The 18,116-nt window shown below is 43.0% G+C and overlaps 1 protein-coding gene across 1 annotated transcript; it reads right to left on the reverse strand.

Annotated features, from left to right (window-relative positions):
• Positions 1-8,047: 8,047 nt before the first annotated feature.
• Positions 8,048-17,894, reverse strand: LOC109754094 (MEIOTIC F-BOX protein MOF-like). Its single transcript, XM_020313022.1, has 6 exons — positions 17,231-17,894; positions 17,057-17,142; positions 16,812-16,973; positions 16,608-16,729; positions 8,605-8,837; positions 8,048-8,052 (listed from the first exon to the last, which is right to left on the reverse strand). Exons 1-6 carry the CDS (start codon positions 17,892-17,894, stop codon positions 8,048-8,050), a joined length of 1,272 nt encoding a protein of 423 aa, XP_020168611.1.
• Between the last annotated feature and the right edge of the window lie 222 nt (positions 17,895-18,116).

Genomic DNA, 18,116 nt, shown 5'->3' on the forward strand with positions numbered 1-18,116 from the left:
ACAAAAGTTAGCCAACCGAGTTTTAGACCGAGTAATTCTCCCGGCTTGAATATCATCAAATATTTGTTCGACGAGATGGTCTCTTGTGACTCTTGCTCTAACTCGTGAGAGCTTTTGTTTGGGTTGGGGTGGATTATCCTCTTCATTGTCTTCTATCGAGCCATGGTCGGTAACAATGTTTTCCGTTCGCAAGCCATGGTCAGTAACAATGTTTTACGTAATCGAAATTTTCCCTTGTTGACGCTTGTCCCGGTTCTGCCTCTGGTCCTTACATTGTTTTAGGACCAGGCATATGTAAGTAAGATGGGTCCATAAGAATGTTTTCGTAAGAATGTTTTCTGTTCGTAAGCCAAGGTAACAATGTTCCCTATTCGCAATGCAAGGTCGGTAACAATGTTTCCTATTCGCAATGCAAGGTCGGTAACAATGTTTTCCATAACAATGTTCCCCTGATGATGCACGGACGGGAACCATGCTGTTCCTTTAGCTGGGCCATGGAAGGTGACAACAAGATACCAAACAATGTCTTTCGGGTAGCCGACGGTGGACGCTGGAAACTCCATTTCGGAAATCGTAACTTTCTTTAGAAGGTCCGGTTCTGCCTTCACAACCTACGCTTGAATACATCCGAAACCCGTAACATTGTTCCTGGCGAGTGTACCTTCCTTAATAAAAGATCTTATAAGACTTATATAAACAAAAGTACATCATTTGAAAACGTAACTCACAAATAGTACGTAATCAAAATGTTCCCTTGTTTATGCTTGTCCCGGTTTTGCCTCTGGTCTATTACATTATTTTAACAACAGGAGCCCTAACAATGTTCCCACGGTCGGGAACCATGCTGTTCCTTTAGCTGGGCCATGGATGGTGACAACAGGAGCCCTAACAATGTCTTTCGGGTAGCCGACGGTGGACGCACGAAACTCCAGTTCGGAAATCATAACTTTGTTTAGAAGGTCCGGTTCTGCCTTCACAGCCTATGCTTGTATACATCCGAAACCCGTAACATTGTTCCTGGCGAGTGTATCTTCCTTAATATAAGAGCTTATAAGATTTATAAACAATAGTGTATGATTTGCAACGTAACTCTCAAAATGCAGGTAATCCAAATGTTCCCTTGTTGACGCTTGTGCCGGTTCTGCCTCTCGCCCGCTACATTGTTTTTCGACCAGGCTTATGCAAAGATGCTGGGTCCAATGTATGGGCAACAATGTTTTCTGTTCCAAGCCAAAGTCAGTAACAATGTTTCCTCTTCGCATTGCAAGGTCGGTAACAATGTTTCCTATCCGCAATGCAAGGTCTGTAACAATGTTTCTTGTTCGCAATGCAAGGTCGGTAATAATGTTTTGCATAACAATGTTCCCCTGATGACGCACGGTCGGGAACCATGCTGTTCCTTTAGCTGGGCCATGGATGGTGACAACAGGATCCCGAACAATGTCTTTTGGGTAGCCGACGGTGGACGTAGGAAACTCCAATTCGGGAATCATAACTTTGTTTAGAAGGTCTGGTTCTGCCTTCACAGCCTACGCTTGAATACATCCGAAACCCGTCACATTGTTCCTGGCGAGTGTATATTCCTTAAAAAAAGAGCTTATAACACTAGTATATAAACAGAAGTATATGATTTGAAAACGTAACTCACAAATAGTACGCAATCCAAATGTTACCGTGTTGATGCTTGTCCCGGTTCTGGTACTTTCCGTTACATTGTTTTACGACCAGGCTTATGTAACTAAGCTGCGTCCATAACAATGTTTTGGTAATAATGTTTTCTGTTCGCAAGTCAAGGTCTGTAACAATGTTTCCTCTTCGCACTGCAAGGTCGGTAACAAAGTTTTATGTATCAATGTTCCCTCAAACTTCTGCGACATTAGCATTACAAACATTACACTAAAATGGGGGTTAGTAGAACCAAATATAACATCATCCACATAAATTTGGCACACAAATAACTCACCATTAAGCCTTTTAGTAAAAAGTGTAGAATCAATCTTCCCAATTTCAAAGCCTTTTTCAATACGGTACTTGGTCAAGAATTTATACCATGCTCCAGGAGCTTGTTTAAGACCATAAAGAGCTTTGTGAAGTTTGTAAACATGATTAGGTTTCTTGGGATTGTCAAAGCCGGGAGCTTGTTTAACATAGACTTCCTCGTCAAGTTCTCCATTTAGGAAAGCACTTTTAATGTCCAATTGGTATAAAGTGATATCATGGTGATTGGCATAAGCATGTAAGATGCTATGGACTCAACTCTAGAAACGGGGGCATATGTCTGACCATAGTCCATACCTTCGACTTGAGTGTAGCCTTGGGCGAGGAGCCGGGCCTTGTTGCATAGACCTTGTCCATCCTCATCTTTCTTATTCCGAAACACCCATTTGGTTCCTGTGACATTGTGGTAGTCATCCAGATTTTCAACCAATGTCCACACTTGATTCCTCTCAAAGTTGTGTAGCTCTTCATGCATAGCGTTCACCCAATCCGGATCCTCAAGAGCTTCCTCAACCTTCATGGGTTCAATCCTAGAAATGAATGAGTAATGTTCACAAAAGTTAGCCAACCGAGTTTTAGAGCGAGTAATTCTCCCGGCTTGAATATCATCAAAGATTTGTTCGACGGGATGGTCTCTTGTGACTCTTGCTCTAAGTCGTGAGAGCATTTGTTTGGGTTGGGGTGGATTATCCTCTTCATTGTCTTCTTTCGAGCCATGGTCAATAACAATGTTTTCCGTTCGCAAGACATGGTCGGTAACAATGTTTTACGTAATCGAAATTTTCCCTTGTTGACGCTTGTCCCGGTTCTGCCTCTGGTCCTTACATTGTTTTACGACCAGGCATATGTATGTAAGGTGGGTCCATAACAATGTTTTGGTAAGAATGTTTCTGTTCGTAAGCCAAGGTCGGTAACAATGTTTGCTATTCGCAATCCAAGGTCGGTAGCGATGGCCCTTTAGCTGGGCCATGGATGGTGACAACAGGATCTCGAACAATGTCTTTTGGGTAGCCGACGGTGGACGTTGGAAACTCCAATTCGGGAATCGTAACTTTGTTTAGAAGGTCCGGTTCTGCCTTCACAGCCTACGCTTGTATACATCCGAAACCCGTAACATTGTTCCTGGCGAGTGTATCTTCCTTAATATAAGAGCTTATAAGATTTATAAACAATAGTGTATGATTTGCAACGTAACTCTCAAAATGCAGGTAATCCAAATGTTCCCTTGTTGACGCTTGTCCCGGTTCTGCCTCTCGTCCGTTACATTGTTTTACGACCAGGCTTATGTAAATATCCTGGGTCCAATGTATGGGTAACAATGTTTTCTGTTCCAAGCCAAAGTCAGTAACAATGTTTCCTCTTCGCATTGCAAGGTCGGTAACAATGTTTCCTATCCGCGATGCAAGGTCTGTAACAATGTTTCCTGTTTGCAATGCAAGGTCTGTAACAATGTTTTGCATAACAATGTTCCCCTGATGACGCATGGTCGGGAACCATGCCGTTCCCTTAGCTGGGCCATGGATGGTGACAACAGGATCCCGAACAATGTCTTTCAGGTAGCCGACGATGGACGTAGGAAACTCCAATTCGGGAATCATAACTTTGTTTAGAAGGTCCGGTTCTGCCTTCACAGCCTACGCTTGAATACATCCGAAACCCGTAACATTGTTCCTGGCGAGGGTATAGTCCTTAAAAAAAGAGCTTATAACACTAGTATATAAACAGAAGTATATGATTTGAAAACGTAACTCACAAATAGTACGTAATCCAAATGTTCCCGTGTTGATGCTTGTCCCGGTTCTGGTACTTTTCGTTACATTGTTTTACGACCAGGCTTATGTAACTAAGCTGCGTCCATAACAATGTTTTGGTAATAATGTTTTCTGTTCGCAAGTCAAGGTCTGTAACAATGTTTCCTCTTCGCACTGCAAGGTCGGTAACAAAGTTTTATGTATCAATGTTCCCTCAAACTTCTGCGACATTAGCATTCCAAACTTTACACTAAAATGGGGGTTAGTAGAACCAAATATAACATCATCCACATAAATTTGGCACACAAATAATTCACCATTAAGCCTTTTAGTAAAAATTGTAGAATCAATCTTCCCAATCTCAAAGCCTTTTTCAATACGGTACTTGGTCAAGAATTTATACGATGCTCCAGGAGCTTGTTTAAGACCATAAAGAGCTTTGTGAAGTTTGTAAACATGATTAGGTTTCTTGGGATTGTCAAAGCCGGGAGCTTGTTTGACATAGACTTCCTCGTCAATTTCTCCATTTAGGAAAGCACTTTTAATGTCCACTTGGTATAAAGTGATATCATGGTGATTGGCATAAGCATGTAAGATGCTATGGACTCAACTCTAGAAACGGGGGCATATGTCTGACCATAGTCCATACCTTCGACTTGAGTGTAGCCCTGGGCGAGGAGCCGGGTCTTGTTTGGTAGACCTTGTCCATCCTCATCTTGCTTATTCCGAAACACCCATTTGGTTCCTGTGACATTGTGGTTGTCGTTCGGATTTTCTACAGATGTCCACACTTGATTCCTCTCAAAGTTGTGTAGCTCTTCATGCATAGCGTTCACCCAATCCGGATCCTCAAGAGCTTCCTCAACCTTCATAGGTTCAATACTAGAAATGAATGAGTAATGTTCACAAAAGTTAGCCAACTGAGTTTTAGAGCGAGTAATTCTCCCGGCCTGAATATCATCAAAGATTTGTTCGATGGGATGGTCTCTTGTGACTCTTGCTCTAACTAGTGAGAGCTTTTGTTTGGGTTGGGGTGGATTATCCTCTTCATTGTCTTCTTTCGTGCCATGATCGGTAACAATGTTTTCCGTTCGCAAGCCATGGTCGGTAACAATGTTTTACGTAATCGAAATTTTCCCTTGTTGACGCTTGTCCCGGTTCTGCCTCTGGTCCATACATTGTTTTACGACCAGCATATGTAAGTAAGATGGGTCCATAACAATGTTTTGGTAAGAAAGTTTTCTGTTCGTAAGCCAAGGTCGGTAACAATGTTTCCTATTGGCAATGCAAGGTCGGTAACAATGGCCCTTTAGCTGGGCCATGGATGGTGACAACAGGATCACGAACAATGTCTTTCGGGTAGCCGACAGTGGACGTAGGAAATTCCAATTCGGGAATCCTAAGTTTGTTTAGAAGGTCCGGTTCTGCCTTCACAGCCTACGCTTGTATACATCCGAAACCCGTAACATTGTTCCTCGCGAGTGTATCTTCCTTAATATAAGAGCTTATAAGATTTATAAACAATAGTGTATGATTTGCAACGTAACTCTCAAAATGCAGGTAATCCAAATGTTCCCTTGTTGACGCTTGTCCCGGTTCTGCCTCTCGTCCGTTACATTGTTTTACGACCAGGATTATGTAAATATGCTGGGTCCAATGTACGGGTAACAATGTTTTCTGTTCCAAGCCAAAGTCAGTAACAATGTTTCCTCTTCGCATTGCAAGGTCGGTAACAATGTTTCCTATCCGCAATGCAAGGTGTGTTACAATGTTTCCTGTTTGCAATGCAAGGTCTGTAACAATGTTTTGCATAACAATGTTCCCCTGATGATGCACGGTCGGGAACCATGCCGTTCCCTTAGCAGGGCCATGGATGGTGACAACAGGATCCTGAACAATGTCTTTTGGGTAGCCGACGATGGACGTAGGAAACTCCAATTCGGGAATCGTAACTTTGTTTAGAAGGTCCGGTTCTGCCTTCATAGCCTACGCTTGAATACATCCGAAACCCGTAACATTGTTCCTGGCGAGGGTATAGTCCTTAAAAAAAGAGCTTATAACACTAGTATATAAACAGAAGTATATGATTTGAAAACGTAACTCACAAATAGTACGTAATCCAAATGTTCCCGTGTTGATGCTTGTCCCGGTTCTGGTACTTTCCGTTACATTGTTTTACGACCAGGCTTATGTAACTAAGCTGTGTCCATAACAATGTTTTGGTAATAATGTTTTCTGTTCGCAAGTCAAGGTCTGTAACAATGTTTCCTCTTCGCACCGCAAGGTCGGTAACAAAGTTTTATGTATCAATGTTCCCTCAAACTTCTGCGACATTAGCATTCCAAACTTTACACTAAAATGGGGGTTAGTAGAACCAAATATAACATCATCCACATAAATTTGGCACACAAATAATTCACCATTAAGCCTTTTAGTAAAAAGTGTAGAATCAATCTTCCCAATTTCAAAGCCTTTTTCAATACGGTACTTGGTCAAGAATTTATACCATGCTCCAGGAGCTTGTTTAAGACCATAAAGAGCTTTGTGATGTTTGTAAACATGATTAGGTTTCTTGGGATTGTCAAAGCCGGGAGCTTGTTTAACATAGACTTCCTCGTCAAGTTCTCCATTTAGGAAAGCACTTTTAATGTCCACTTGGTATAAAGTGATATCATGGTGATTGGCATAAGCATGTAAGATGCTATGGACTCAACTCTAGAAACGGGGGCATATGTCTGACCATAGTCCATGCCTTCGACTTGAGTGTAGCCTTGGGCGAGGAGCCGGGCCTTGTTGGGTAGACCTTGTCCATCCTCATCTTGCTTATTCCGAAACACCCATTTGGTTCCTGTGACATTGTGGTTGTCATCCGGATTTTCAACAGATGTCCACACTTGATTCCTCTCAAAGTTGTGTAGCTCTTCATGCATAGCATTCACCCAATCCGGATCCTCAAGAGCTTCCTCAACCTTCATAGGTTCAATACTAGAAATGAATGAGTAATGTTCACAAAAGTTAGCCAACTCAGTTTTAGAGCGAGTAATTCTCCCGGCTTGAATATCATCAAAGATTTGTTCGATGGGATGGTCTCTTGTGACTCTTGCTCTAAGTCGTGAGAGCTTTTGTTTGGGTTGGGGTGGATTATCCTCTTCATTGTCTTCTTTCGAGCCATGGTCGGTAACAATGTTTTCCGTTCGCAAGCCATGGTCGGTAACAATGTTTTACGTAATCAAAATTTTCCCTTGTTGACGCTTGTCCCGGTTCTGCCTCTGGTCCTTACATTGTTTTACGACCAGCATATATAAGTAAGATGGGTCCATAACAATGTTTTGGTAAGAATGTTTTCTGTTCGTAAGCCAAGGTCGGTAACAATGTTTCCTATTGGCAATGCAAGGTCGGTAACAATGGCCCTTTAGCTGGGCCATGGATGGTGACAACAGGATCACGAACAATGTCTTTCGGGTAGCCGACAGTGGACGTAGGAAATTCCAATTCGGGAATCCTAACTTTGTTTAGAAGGTCCGGTTCTGCCTTCACAGCCTACGCTTGTATACATCCGAAACCCGTAACATTGTTCCTGGCGAGTGTATCTTACTTAATATAAGAGCTTATAAGATTTATAAACAATAGTGTATGATTTGCAACGTAACTCTCAAAATGCAGGTAATCCAAATGTTCCCTTGTTGACGCTTGTCCCGGTTCTGCCTCTCGTCCGTTACATTGTTTTACGACTAGGCTTATGTAAATATGCTGGGTCCAATGTATGGGTAACAATGTTTTCTGTTCCAAGCCAAAGTCAGTAACAATGTTTCCTCTTTGCATTGCAAGGTCGGTAACAATGTTTCCTATCCGCAATACAAGGTCTGTAACAATGTTTCTTGTTTGCAATGCAAGGTCTGTAACAATGTTTTGCATAACAATGTTCCCCTGATGACGCACGGTCGGGAACCATGCTGTTCCCTTAGCTGGGCCATGGATGGTGACAACAGGATCCCGAACAATGTCTTTCGGGTAGCCGACGATGGACGTAGGAAACTCCAATTCGGGAATCGTAACTTTGTTTAGAAGGTCCGGTTCTGCCTTCACAGCCTACGCTTGAATACATCCGAAACCCGTAACATTGTTCCTGGCGAGGGTATAGTCCTTAAAAAAAGAGCTTATAACACTAGTATATAAACAGAAGTATATGATTTGAAAACGTAACTCACAAATAGTACGTAATCCAAATGTTCCCGTGTTGATGCTTGTCCCGGTTCTGGTACTTTTCGTTACATTGTTTTACGACCAGGCTTATGTAACTAAGCTGCGTCCATAACAATGTTTTGGTAATAATGTTTTTTGTTCGCAAGTCAAGGTATGTAACAATGTTTCCTCTTCGCACTGCAAGGTCGGTAACAAAGTTTTATGTATCAATGTTCCCTCAAACTTCTGCGACATTAGCATTCCAAACTTTACACTAAAATGGGGGTTAGTAGAACCAAATATAACATCATCCACATAAATTTGGCACACAAATAATTCACCATTAAGCCTTTTAGTAAAAAGTGTAGAATCAATCTTCCCAATTTCAAAGCCTTTTTCAATACGGTACTTGGTCAAGAATTTATACGATGTTCCAGGAGCTTGTTTAAGACCATAAAGAGCTTTGTGAAGTTTGTAAACATGATTAGGTTTCTTGGGATTGTCAAAGCCGGGAGCTTGTTTGACATAGACTTCCTCGTCAATTACTCCATTTAGGAAAGCACTTTTAATGTCCACTTGGTATAAAGTGATATCATGGTGATTGGCATAAGCATGTAAGATGCTATGGACTCAACTCTAGAAACGGGGGCATATGTCTGACCATAGTCCATACCTTCGACTTGAGTATAGCCCTGGGCGAGGAGCCGGGCCTTGTTGGGTAGACCTTGTCCATCCTCATCTTGCTTATTCCGAAACACCCATTTGGTTCCTGTGACATTGTGGTTGTCGTCCGGATTTTCTACAGATGTCCACACTAGATTCCTCTCAAAGTTGTGTAGCTCTTCATGCATAGCGTTCACCCAATCCGGATCCTCAAGAGCTTCCTCAACCTTCATAGGTTCAATACTAGAAATGAATGAGTAATGTTCACAAAAGTTAGCCAACTGAGTTTTAGAGCGAGTAATTCTCCCGGCTTGAATATCATCAAAGATTTGTTCGATGGGATGGTCTCTTGTGACTCTTGCTCTAACTCGTGAGAGCTTTTGTTTGGGTTGGGGTGGATTATCCTCTTCATTGTCTTCTTTCGAGCCATGGTCGGTAACAATGTTTTCCGTTCGCAAGCCATGGTCGGTAACAATGTTTTACGTAATCAAAATTTTCCCTTGTTGACGCTTGTCCCGGTTCTGCCTCTGGTCCTTACATTGTTTTACGACCAGCATATGTAAGTAAGATGGGTCCATAACAATGTTTTGGTAAGAATGTTTTCTGTTCGTAAGCCAAGGTCGGTAACAATGTTTCCTATTGACAATGCAAGGTCGGTAACAATGGCCCTTTAGCTGGGCCATGGATGGTGACAACAGGATCACGAACAATGTCTTTCGGGTAGCCGACAGTGGACGTAGGAAATTCCAATTCGGGAATCCTAACTTTGTTTAGAAGGTCCGGTTCTGCCTTCACAGCCTACGCTTCTATACATCCGAAACCCGTAACATTGTTCCTGGCGAGTGTATCTTCCTTAATATAAGAGCTTATAAGATTTATAAACAATAGTGTATGATTTGCAACGTAACTCTCAAAATGCAGGTAATCCAAATGTTCCCTTGTTGACGCTTGTCCCGGTTCTGCCTCTCGTCCGTTACATTGTTTTACGACCAGGCTTATGTAAATATGCTGGGTCCAATGTATGGGTAACAATGTTTTCTGTTCCAAGCCAAAGTCAGTAACAATGTTTCCTCTTCGCATTGCAAGGTCGGTAACAATGTTTCCTATCCGCAATGCAAGGTCTGTAACAATGTTTCCTGTTCACAATGCAAGGTCGGTAACAATGTTTTGCATAACAGTGTTCCCCTGATGATGCACGGTCTGGAACCATGCTGTTCCTTTAGCTGGGCCATGGATGGAGACAACAGGATCCCGAACAATGTCTTTCGGGTAGCCGACGGTGGACGTAGGAAACTCCAATTCGGGAATCGTAACTTTATTTAGAAGGTCCGGTTCTGCCTTCTTAGCCTACGCTTGAATACATCCGAAACCCGTAACATTGTTCCTGGCGAGTGTATGTTCCTTAAAAAAAGAGCTTATAACACTAGTATATAAACAGAAGTATATGATTTGAAAACGTAACTCACAAATAGTACGTAATCCAAATGTTCCCGTGTTGATGCTTGTCCCGGTTCTGGTACTTTCCGTTACATTGTTTGACGACCAGGCTTATGTAAATAAGCTGGGTCCATAACAATGTTTTGGTAATAATGTTTTCTGTTCGCAAGTCAAGGTCTGTAACAATGTTTCCTCTTCGCACTGCAAGGTCGGTAACAAAGTTTTATGTGTCAATGTTCCCTCAAACTTCTGCGACATTAGCATTCCAAACTTTACACTAAAACGGGGGTTAGTAGAACCAAATATAACATCATCCACATAAATTTGGCACACAAATAATTCACCATTAAGCCTTTTAGTAAAAAGTGTAGAATCAATCTTCCCAATTTCAAAGCCTTTTTCAATACGGTACTTGGTCAAGAATTTATACCATGCTCCAGGAGCTTGTTTAAGACCATAAAGAGCTTTGTGAAGTTTGTAAACATGATTAGGTTTCTTGGGATTGTGAAAGCCGGGAGCTTGTTTAACATAGACTTCCTTGTCAATTTCTCCATTTAGGAAAGCACTTTTAATGTCCACTTGGTATAAAGTGATATCATGGTGATTGGCATAAGCATGTAAGATGCTATGGACTCAACTCTAGAAACGGGGGCATATGTCTGACCATAGTCCATACCTTCGACTTGAGTGTAGCCTTGGGCGAGGAGCCGGGCCTTGTTGCGTAGACCTTGTCCATCCTCATCTTGCTTATTCCGAAACACCCATTTGGTTCCTGTGACATTGTGGTTGTCGGCCGGATTTTTAACCAATGTCCACACTTGATTCCTCTCAAAGTTGTGTAGCTCTTCATGCATAGCGTTCACCCAATCCGGATCCTCAAGAGCTTCCTCAACCTTCATAGGTTCAATACTAGAAATGAATGAGTAATGTTCACAAAAGTTAGCCAACCGAGTTTTAGAGCGAGTAATTCTCCCGGCTTGAATATCATCAAAGATTTGTTCGACGGGATGGTCTCTTGTGACTCTTGCTCTAACTCGTGAGAGATTTTGTTTGGGTTGGGGTGGATTATCCTCTTCATTGTCTTCTTTCGAGCCATGGTCGGTAACAATGTTTTCCGTTCGCAAGCCATGGTCGGTAACAATGTTTTACGTAATCGAAATTTCCCCTTGTTGACGCTTGTCCCGGTTCTGCCTCTGGTCCTTACATTGTTTTACGACCAGGCAGATGTAAGTAAGATGTGTCCATAACAATGTTTTGGTAAGAATGTTTTCTGTTCGTAAGCCAAGGTCGGTAACAATGTTTCCTATTCAGAATGCAAGGTCGGTAATAATGGCCCTTTAGATGGGCCATGGATGGTGACAACAGGATCCCGAACAATGTCTTTCGGGTAGTCGACGGTGGACGTAGGAAACTCCAATTCCGGAATCGTAACTTTGTTTAGAAGGTCCGGTTCTGCCTTCACAGCCTACGCTTGTATACATCCGAAACCCGTAACATTGTTCCTGGCGAGTGTATCTTCCTTAATATAAGAGCTTATAAGATTTATAAACAATAGTGTATGATTTGCAACGTAACTCTCAAAATGCAGGTAATCCGAATGTTCCCTTGTTGACGCTTGTCCCGGTTCTGCCACTCGTCCGTTACATTGTTTTACGACCAGGCTTCTGTAAATATCCTGGGTCAAATGTATGGGTAACAATATTTTGGGTTCCAAGCCAAAGTCAGTAACAATGTTTCCTCTTCGCATTGCAAGGTCGGTAACAATGTTTCCTATCCGCAATGCAAGGTCTATAAAAATGTTTCCTGTTTGCAATGCATGGTCGGTAACAATGTTTTGCATAACAATGTTCCCCTGATGACGCACGGTCGGGAACCATGCTGTTCCTTTAGCTGGGCCATGGATGGTGACAACAGGATCCCGAACAATGTCTTTCGGGTAGCCGACGGTGGACGTAGGAAACTCCAATTCGGGAATCGTAACTTTGTTTAGAAGGTCCGGTTCTGCCTTCACAGCCTACGCTTGAATACATCCGAAACCCGTCACATTGTTCCTGGCGAGTGTAAATTCCTTCAAAAAAAGAGCTTATAACACTAGTATATAAACAGAAGTATATGATTTGAAAACGTAACTCACAAATAGTACGTAATCGAAATGTTCCCGTGTTGATGCTTGTCCCGGTTCTGGTACTTTCCGTTACATTGTTTTACGACTAGGCTTAACAATGTTTTGGTAAGAATGTTTTCTGTTCGTAAGCCAAGGTTGGTAACAATGTTTCCTATTCGCAATGCAAGGTCGGTAACAATGTTTCCTATTCGCAATGCAAGGTCGGTAACAATGTTTTCTATTCGCAATGCAAGGTCGGTAACAATGTTTTCCATAACAATGTTCCCCTGATGATGCATGGTCAGGAACCATGCTGTTCCTTTAGCTGGGCCATGGAAGGTGACAAGAAGATACCTAACAATGTCTTTCGGGTAGCCGATGGTGGACGCAGGAAACTCCAGTTCGGAAATCGTAACTTTCTTTAGAAGGTCCGGTTCTGCCTTCACAGCCTACGCTTGAATACATCCGAAACTCGTAACATTGTTCCTGGCGAGTGTATCTTCCTTAATAAAAGAGCTTATAAGACTTATATAAACAAAAGTGTATGATTTGCAAACGTAACTCACAAATAGTACGTAATCCAAATGTTCCCGTGTTGATGCTTGTCCCGGTACGACCAGGCTGATGTAAATAAGCTGGGTCCATAACAATGTTTTGGTAACAATGTTTTCCGTTCCATGCAAGGTCTCTAACAATGTTTCCTCAACGCACTGCAAGGTCGGTAACAATGTTTCCTATTCACATTGGAAGGTCGGTAACAATGTTTCATATCCGCAATGCAAGGTCAGTAATAATGTTTTGCATAACAATGTCCCCTGATGACGCACGGTCGGGAACCATGCTGTTCCTTTTTCTGGGCCATGGATGGTGACAACAGGATCCCTAACAATGTCTTTCGGGTAGCCGATGGTGGACGCAGCAAACTCCAAAACCCGTAACTTTGTTTAGAAGGTCCGGTTCTACCTTCATGGCCTACGCTTGAATACATCCGAAACCCGTAACATTGTTCCTGGCGAGTGTACCTTCATTAGTAAAAGAGCTTATAAGACTTACAGAAAAAAGTATATGATTTGAAAACGTAACTCACAAATAGTACGTAATCCAAATGTTCCCTTGTTGATGTTTGTCCCGGTTCTGCCTCTGGTCTGTTACATTATTTTACGATCAGGCTTATGTAAATAAGCTGGGTCCATAACAATGTTGTAGTAACAATGTTTCCTCTTCGTAAGCCAAGGTCGGTAACAATGTTTTCCGTAACAATGTTGCCCTGAGGACGCACGGTCGGGAACCATGCTGTTCCTATAGATGGGCCATGGATGGTGACAACAGGATCCCTAACAAGGATACCGAGTTTTGTTTCTTGGAGGACCAAGACACAAGGGATCTATCAAGAATTTGACAAGTACCTGATGACGCCTGCATTCCCAGCCAAATAATAGTAATCCTCATAAATTCCGGTCGCCTCCAAGAATGCATCACTTGGCCATTCACACGGCCGAACCTCCGCGTGTGACGGAGGTTGTACTTGGGCTTCTTCTCCTCATTTTCATTTTCCTTCAAACCCCGGCTCGAAGAGCCTCTCAACAATCTTCTCATCATTTTCTCCCTCTGAAAAATTCTGAAATTTTTAGTGACTCAAAATAAAAGTGAACCAAACTCAACAAAATTGATAGCAACTACTCCTACAAGTGACTAGAGTCTATTTGATGCATCAAAACTACTTTGGACCATATAAATTTGACATGCAAGCTCAAGAACAAGGTCACCACAGCAGCAAAAATTTGCAATAAATAAAGCACTAGAACAAAAACTAATTGGACCATTGGAGGAGTCACATACCGAAGAACAATCCCTCAAAATAGTTTTGCAAATGGGGCTTTGCACAAGGAGATCGAAAATGGCAGCAAGATGATCAACCGGATGATTTTTTCGGGAGGAAGACGAAGTGGATGGGTGCTGGAATAAGTGAGGGGGACCTACGTGAGACCCATAAGGCAGGGGGTGCGCCCAGGGGGTAGGGCGCGCCCTCTACCCCTGTGGCCCACTATTCGTCCGATTCCACTTTCCTTTATTACGCGGAAATAAAAAGTTTCCTCTCCCTGACAGCTGGGACCCACCAGCTTTATTATGATCCTTTTCATGAAAATATAGATTATTCCAAAGATCCTAATTTTTTATTTTTATTCTAACTCAAAAAAGAAGAAATAAAAAAACCAGAAAACATCTTCGCACGCAAGGAAGTGCCACCTAATTACGCGAATTTTTTTTGATCCCCCCTAGGAGGTTGAAGCCGTAGGTTGACCCACGTGAAGTCTCGAGATAGGATGTGTCATGTTAAAGCACGAAAGAAGCACAATTTTTTTTCTAAGACCAATTTTCGGATTGGCACTGAACACTTGATCTAGTTCGGACGTCAAGTTTTTACTACAGTTTTTTGATTCTCCAAGCTTATGGCACTTTTAAACTATTTGTGTGTTTCCAGCATAAGTCTCGCAGTGCAACGCCGGACACCTTTAGAGATTCGGCAAAAACATTCTCGGATATTGCTATATATGCATTGGTTTCGAATTGTGTCTTCGGTCAATAGTTGGGTTGCCCGGCTCCTGTGCTTGCCTCCTACGTTCCGCTTTCTTTGGCTAGGTGTGCAAAGGGAGAACCACTGCGATTGTGCTTCCAGCTTGCATGATTAAGCGCCCCAGTGGAGAAAGCCAAAAACTGGTTGTCACAATAAGCGTAAACTGGTCAGCGATCCGATGACTATGTTAAACTATAAGATCGATGGAAGTCACCCCGTGTTAAGCGATGGGCCGTTCGTTTGCTGGGAATGAAAAAACAAGTTTTTTGTGATAATGGATTATTCCATTGTACATATGTGGAAATCAACGCGTGTGGGAGCAGTTGCTAGTCTCCCCTTCGCGCACCAGCTTCACGATTTTTTGGGGCAACTAGGAACCCTAGAGAGCATCGGGAGAGGTCGTGACGAGCAGCAGGGGCCCACACAGCAACCCAACGTGCCCAGGGGGCAGGGCACGTCACTTGGTCGTGTCGGCCCCACCTGCTCTCCGATCTACATGTCTTCTTTGGCCATGTTCGACGGGTTTCTATTCAGAGGGAGTGGTGATTTGTAATGGGTTCAATCTTGCGATGATCTAACCCACTGACAAAAAGGAATTGTGAGTACGAACAAACATCTTCAAACCCCTAAGATGACTCATGTTATTTGGAGTTGTTCAAAATAATCCGCGGTTGTGATAACCATTTCAATTTTCTTTAACCATTTCATGCATGCATAACATCCTAACACCATCGTTTGAAAGCCCAACCAAAATACACGCACTTTGCTGGATCAAGAGTTCGAGGGATGTCATCGAGCTGAATGTGTGCAGAACTCAGAGGTGTTGTACGTTCGGTGCTTGATAAGTTGGAACGAGTAGAAGTTTGACTACGTCAACCGCATTGTCAAACGCTTCCGCTTTCGGTCTACAAGGGTACCTGGACACACTATCCCCCTCTTGTTGCTATGCATCTCCTAGATAGATCTTTGGTGAGCGTATGATATTTTTTTGAAATTGCATGCTACGTTTCCCTACATCAGCCAGCCGCGTGCTCTGGCGATGCTCCGGCCCTCTGCGGCTGAGCTCCTCCACCTGCTCACTATTCACATGGGGCGGCGCCGACCATGTGCTCTGGCATTGACCGGTTTTATGGGATCCTCAAAAAACAGCTCGAATCCTCCATATACATGACACTGTAGAAAAAATTGTGGGATATGCTATTACTCCCACGGTATGGACCAATGAAAGCATGAGATACTCCATTTTGTATCTGTTGAGAATGAGACATAAAGTTATTATTTCCTAATGAAAACAGGCATTATGAAATCCTCAGGAGAATACAAGATAGGGGACACATCTATAACAGACTTGTATGTAAACGGGCTGTAATTCGAATGGAACTGATCATCAGCAGCAACAACACATGAATATTATCTTTTTCCATCTGCAAAGAAGAAAAAAGGAGTCTCCTCAACCAACCACTACAAGCTCCCTTTGTAGAACCAAAACACTACATGATCATGCATATGAATTTTCCATGTCAAAAAACTGCAATTGCTTTCCTGAAGTAAAAAATCAAACCCAAGCCCTGCAAGGAAAACCTGATTATACATATTACAACATGCAAACTGGGAAGTCAGCAAACGATAGATAATGTCCTTCCATAAACTCCATAAGACACAATCAAAGCTTGGACTTCAAGAAAGAACAAAGAACAAAATGTAAAATCGGTGATGCGATATGACATCTAAACTAGAAAGACATCAAACGATAGACAACATAGTAGTTTCTGGACAAGCTGACATATGGATATGGTATTGCTAATTGACTCTAGTGATCTCAATCTTATTGTTTGGCATATTCTTTGACATGCCCAACAAAAACATTACCAATAGGTGGACATGATGATCGTCATACTTCGGGTATATGATTTCAGTGAGCCTGAGGTTCTTGCACTCAACAATCGCCGTGTCCTGGGAATATGAGTGAGCCTTTCCCATTATCTCCTTTGTATATCTTTTTGGTCTGGGATTGAAGAGCTGTTGGCAGTATAAAAGAATTAATATTACATACTAAACTGAGTTAGGAAAGTAGTAGTAGTAGTAGTAGTAGTAGTAGTACCTTGCAACAGGGCAACATGAGCTTCTCCAAATTAGGTGAGTTCCGTAGGAAATGCTTCAGCGTGAGGAAGTCATCACTGATATCACAATCCTCCAAGGACAACGTCTTGAGGTTTTTGAACTTGGGGAAATACAGACCAGGATCATCACCAAGAACAAGAAACTAAAACATACATATCATTAAAAAAATATCGTTAAATGGCTATAAACAAAAGAGATGCAATCTGAATAATTAGGTGTACGTACCATGACACCGAAACGAGACAAATGCAAACTCATCACATTGAAAAGCTCGTCGAGCAAAGACAATTGCATCTCAATCAGGTCGTTATCTTCGTTGTTGTTGTTGAATTGAACCAATTCCGCACAGTCAGTTGGATCGATGCATCGACAAGAGATGGCATGCAATCGGCCAACTACCGCAAATGTGAGGATGATGCCCGGTCAGGCGGAGTGAAGCAAGGGCAGGAGCCTCCAAAATCAGCCCGAAAGGATTATTTTCTAGCACACGGAAGCCGATGATAACCACTTTCTTTAGGGAAGCGGAGGTAAACCTGATGTCCTCGGTGAGCAAGAAGCTGCAGTTTTTCAGTCGCATGTCCTCAAGAGCAGGGCACCGCGAATTGATGTGCCTGGCAAAATAACTGTCCAAACACACGTTGTTAACATGCAACCTTTTGAGTCGGCAAGGCCATGTCTCATCCTGACTTATGCCGTGGCGGACCCAGCTCTCAGCATATCGACTCAAAAAATCACAGCCAAAGCCTACATGCAGCCGAAATTCTTCTAGGAACGCAGCATCGTGGCGTCGCAGCACGATGTGAGCAAAGTTCTTGAATCTTTGCCGCTCGAGGAGGAAGCCGTCGCTGGCCGTGGCGAACTCCCGCTGGTCGATGCGGAGGCACGACACGGAGCGCCAGAGGTGCCTCCACCGCGTGGACAGCACGCACGTCCGCACCACCTGACGGGCCTTGAGGCGCGAAAGGACGGCGTGCAGGAGGTCGTCCGGCAGGGCGCTCAGCTGGTCCACAGATTGCTTGCCGCCGCCGCCGCGTGCACGCTTCAGCTCGTCGGCGGCGTCCATCGAGCGCAAGCTCCAAGATTTTCTCAATGTTTAGAAGTAGATGGCTGCAAACCTCTAGTGACGGAAACGGGACGGCGGCCGGCGCTTGGGTTTATTTGGCAGAGAACCAGCGATGGCACTATACCTCATTCACTGGAATCAATGCGCGTGCAGTGTGTTTACACTCTTGACGGATCGACTTCCTAGGTGCATGCATGGAGAAGCTGAGCAGTTTAATCACAC

This window comes from Aegilops tauschii, chromosome 4 (genome assembly GCF_002575655.3).
Source record: "Aegilops tauschii subsp. strangulata cultivar AL8/78 chromosome 4, Aet v6.0, whole genome shotgun sequence".
NCBI lineage: Eukaryota > Viridiplantae > Streptophyta > Magnoliopsida > Poales > Poaceae > Aegilops > Aegilops tauschii.

Excerpts from the sequence above, each read along its gene's own strand:
- LOC109754094 (XM_020313022.1), bottom strand. The coding sequence starts at position 17,894 with ATGGACGCCGCCGACGAGCTGAAGCGTGCACGCGGCGGCGGCGGCAAG. Across the intron at positions 16,974-17,056 it reads TGTCTCGTTTCGGTGTCATG|TTTCTTGTTCTTGGTGATGA; the intron begins GTACGTACACCT and ends TGTATGTTTTAG. Across the intron at positions 8,838-16,607 it reads ACTGAAATCATATACCCGAA|TATTGAACCTATGAAGGTTG; the intron begins GTATGACGATCA and ends ATTCATTTCTAG.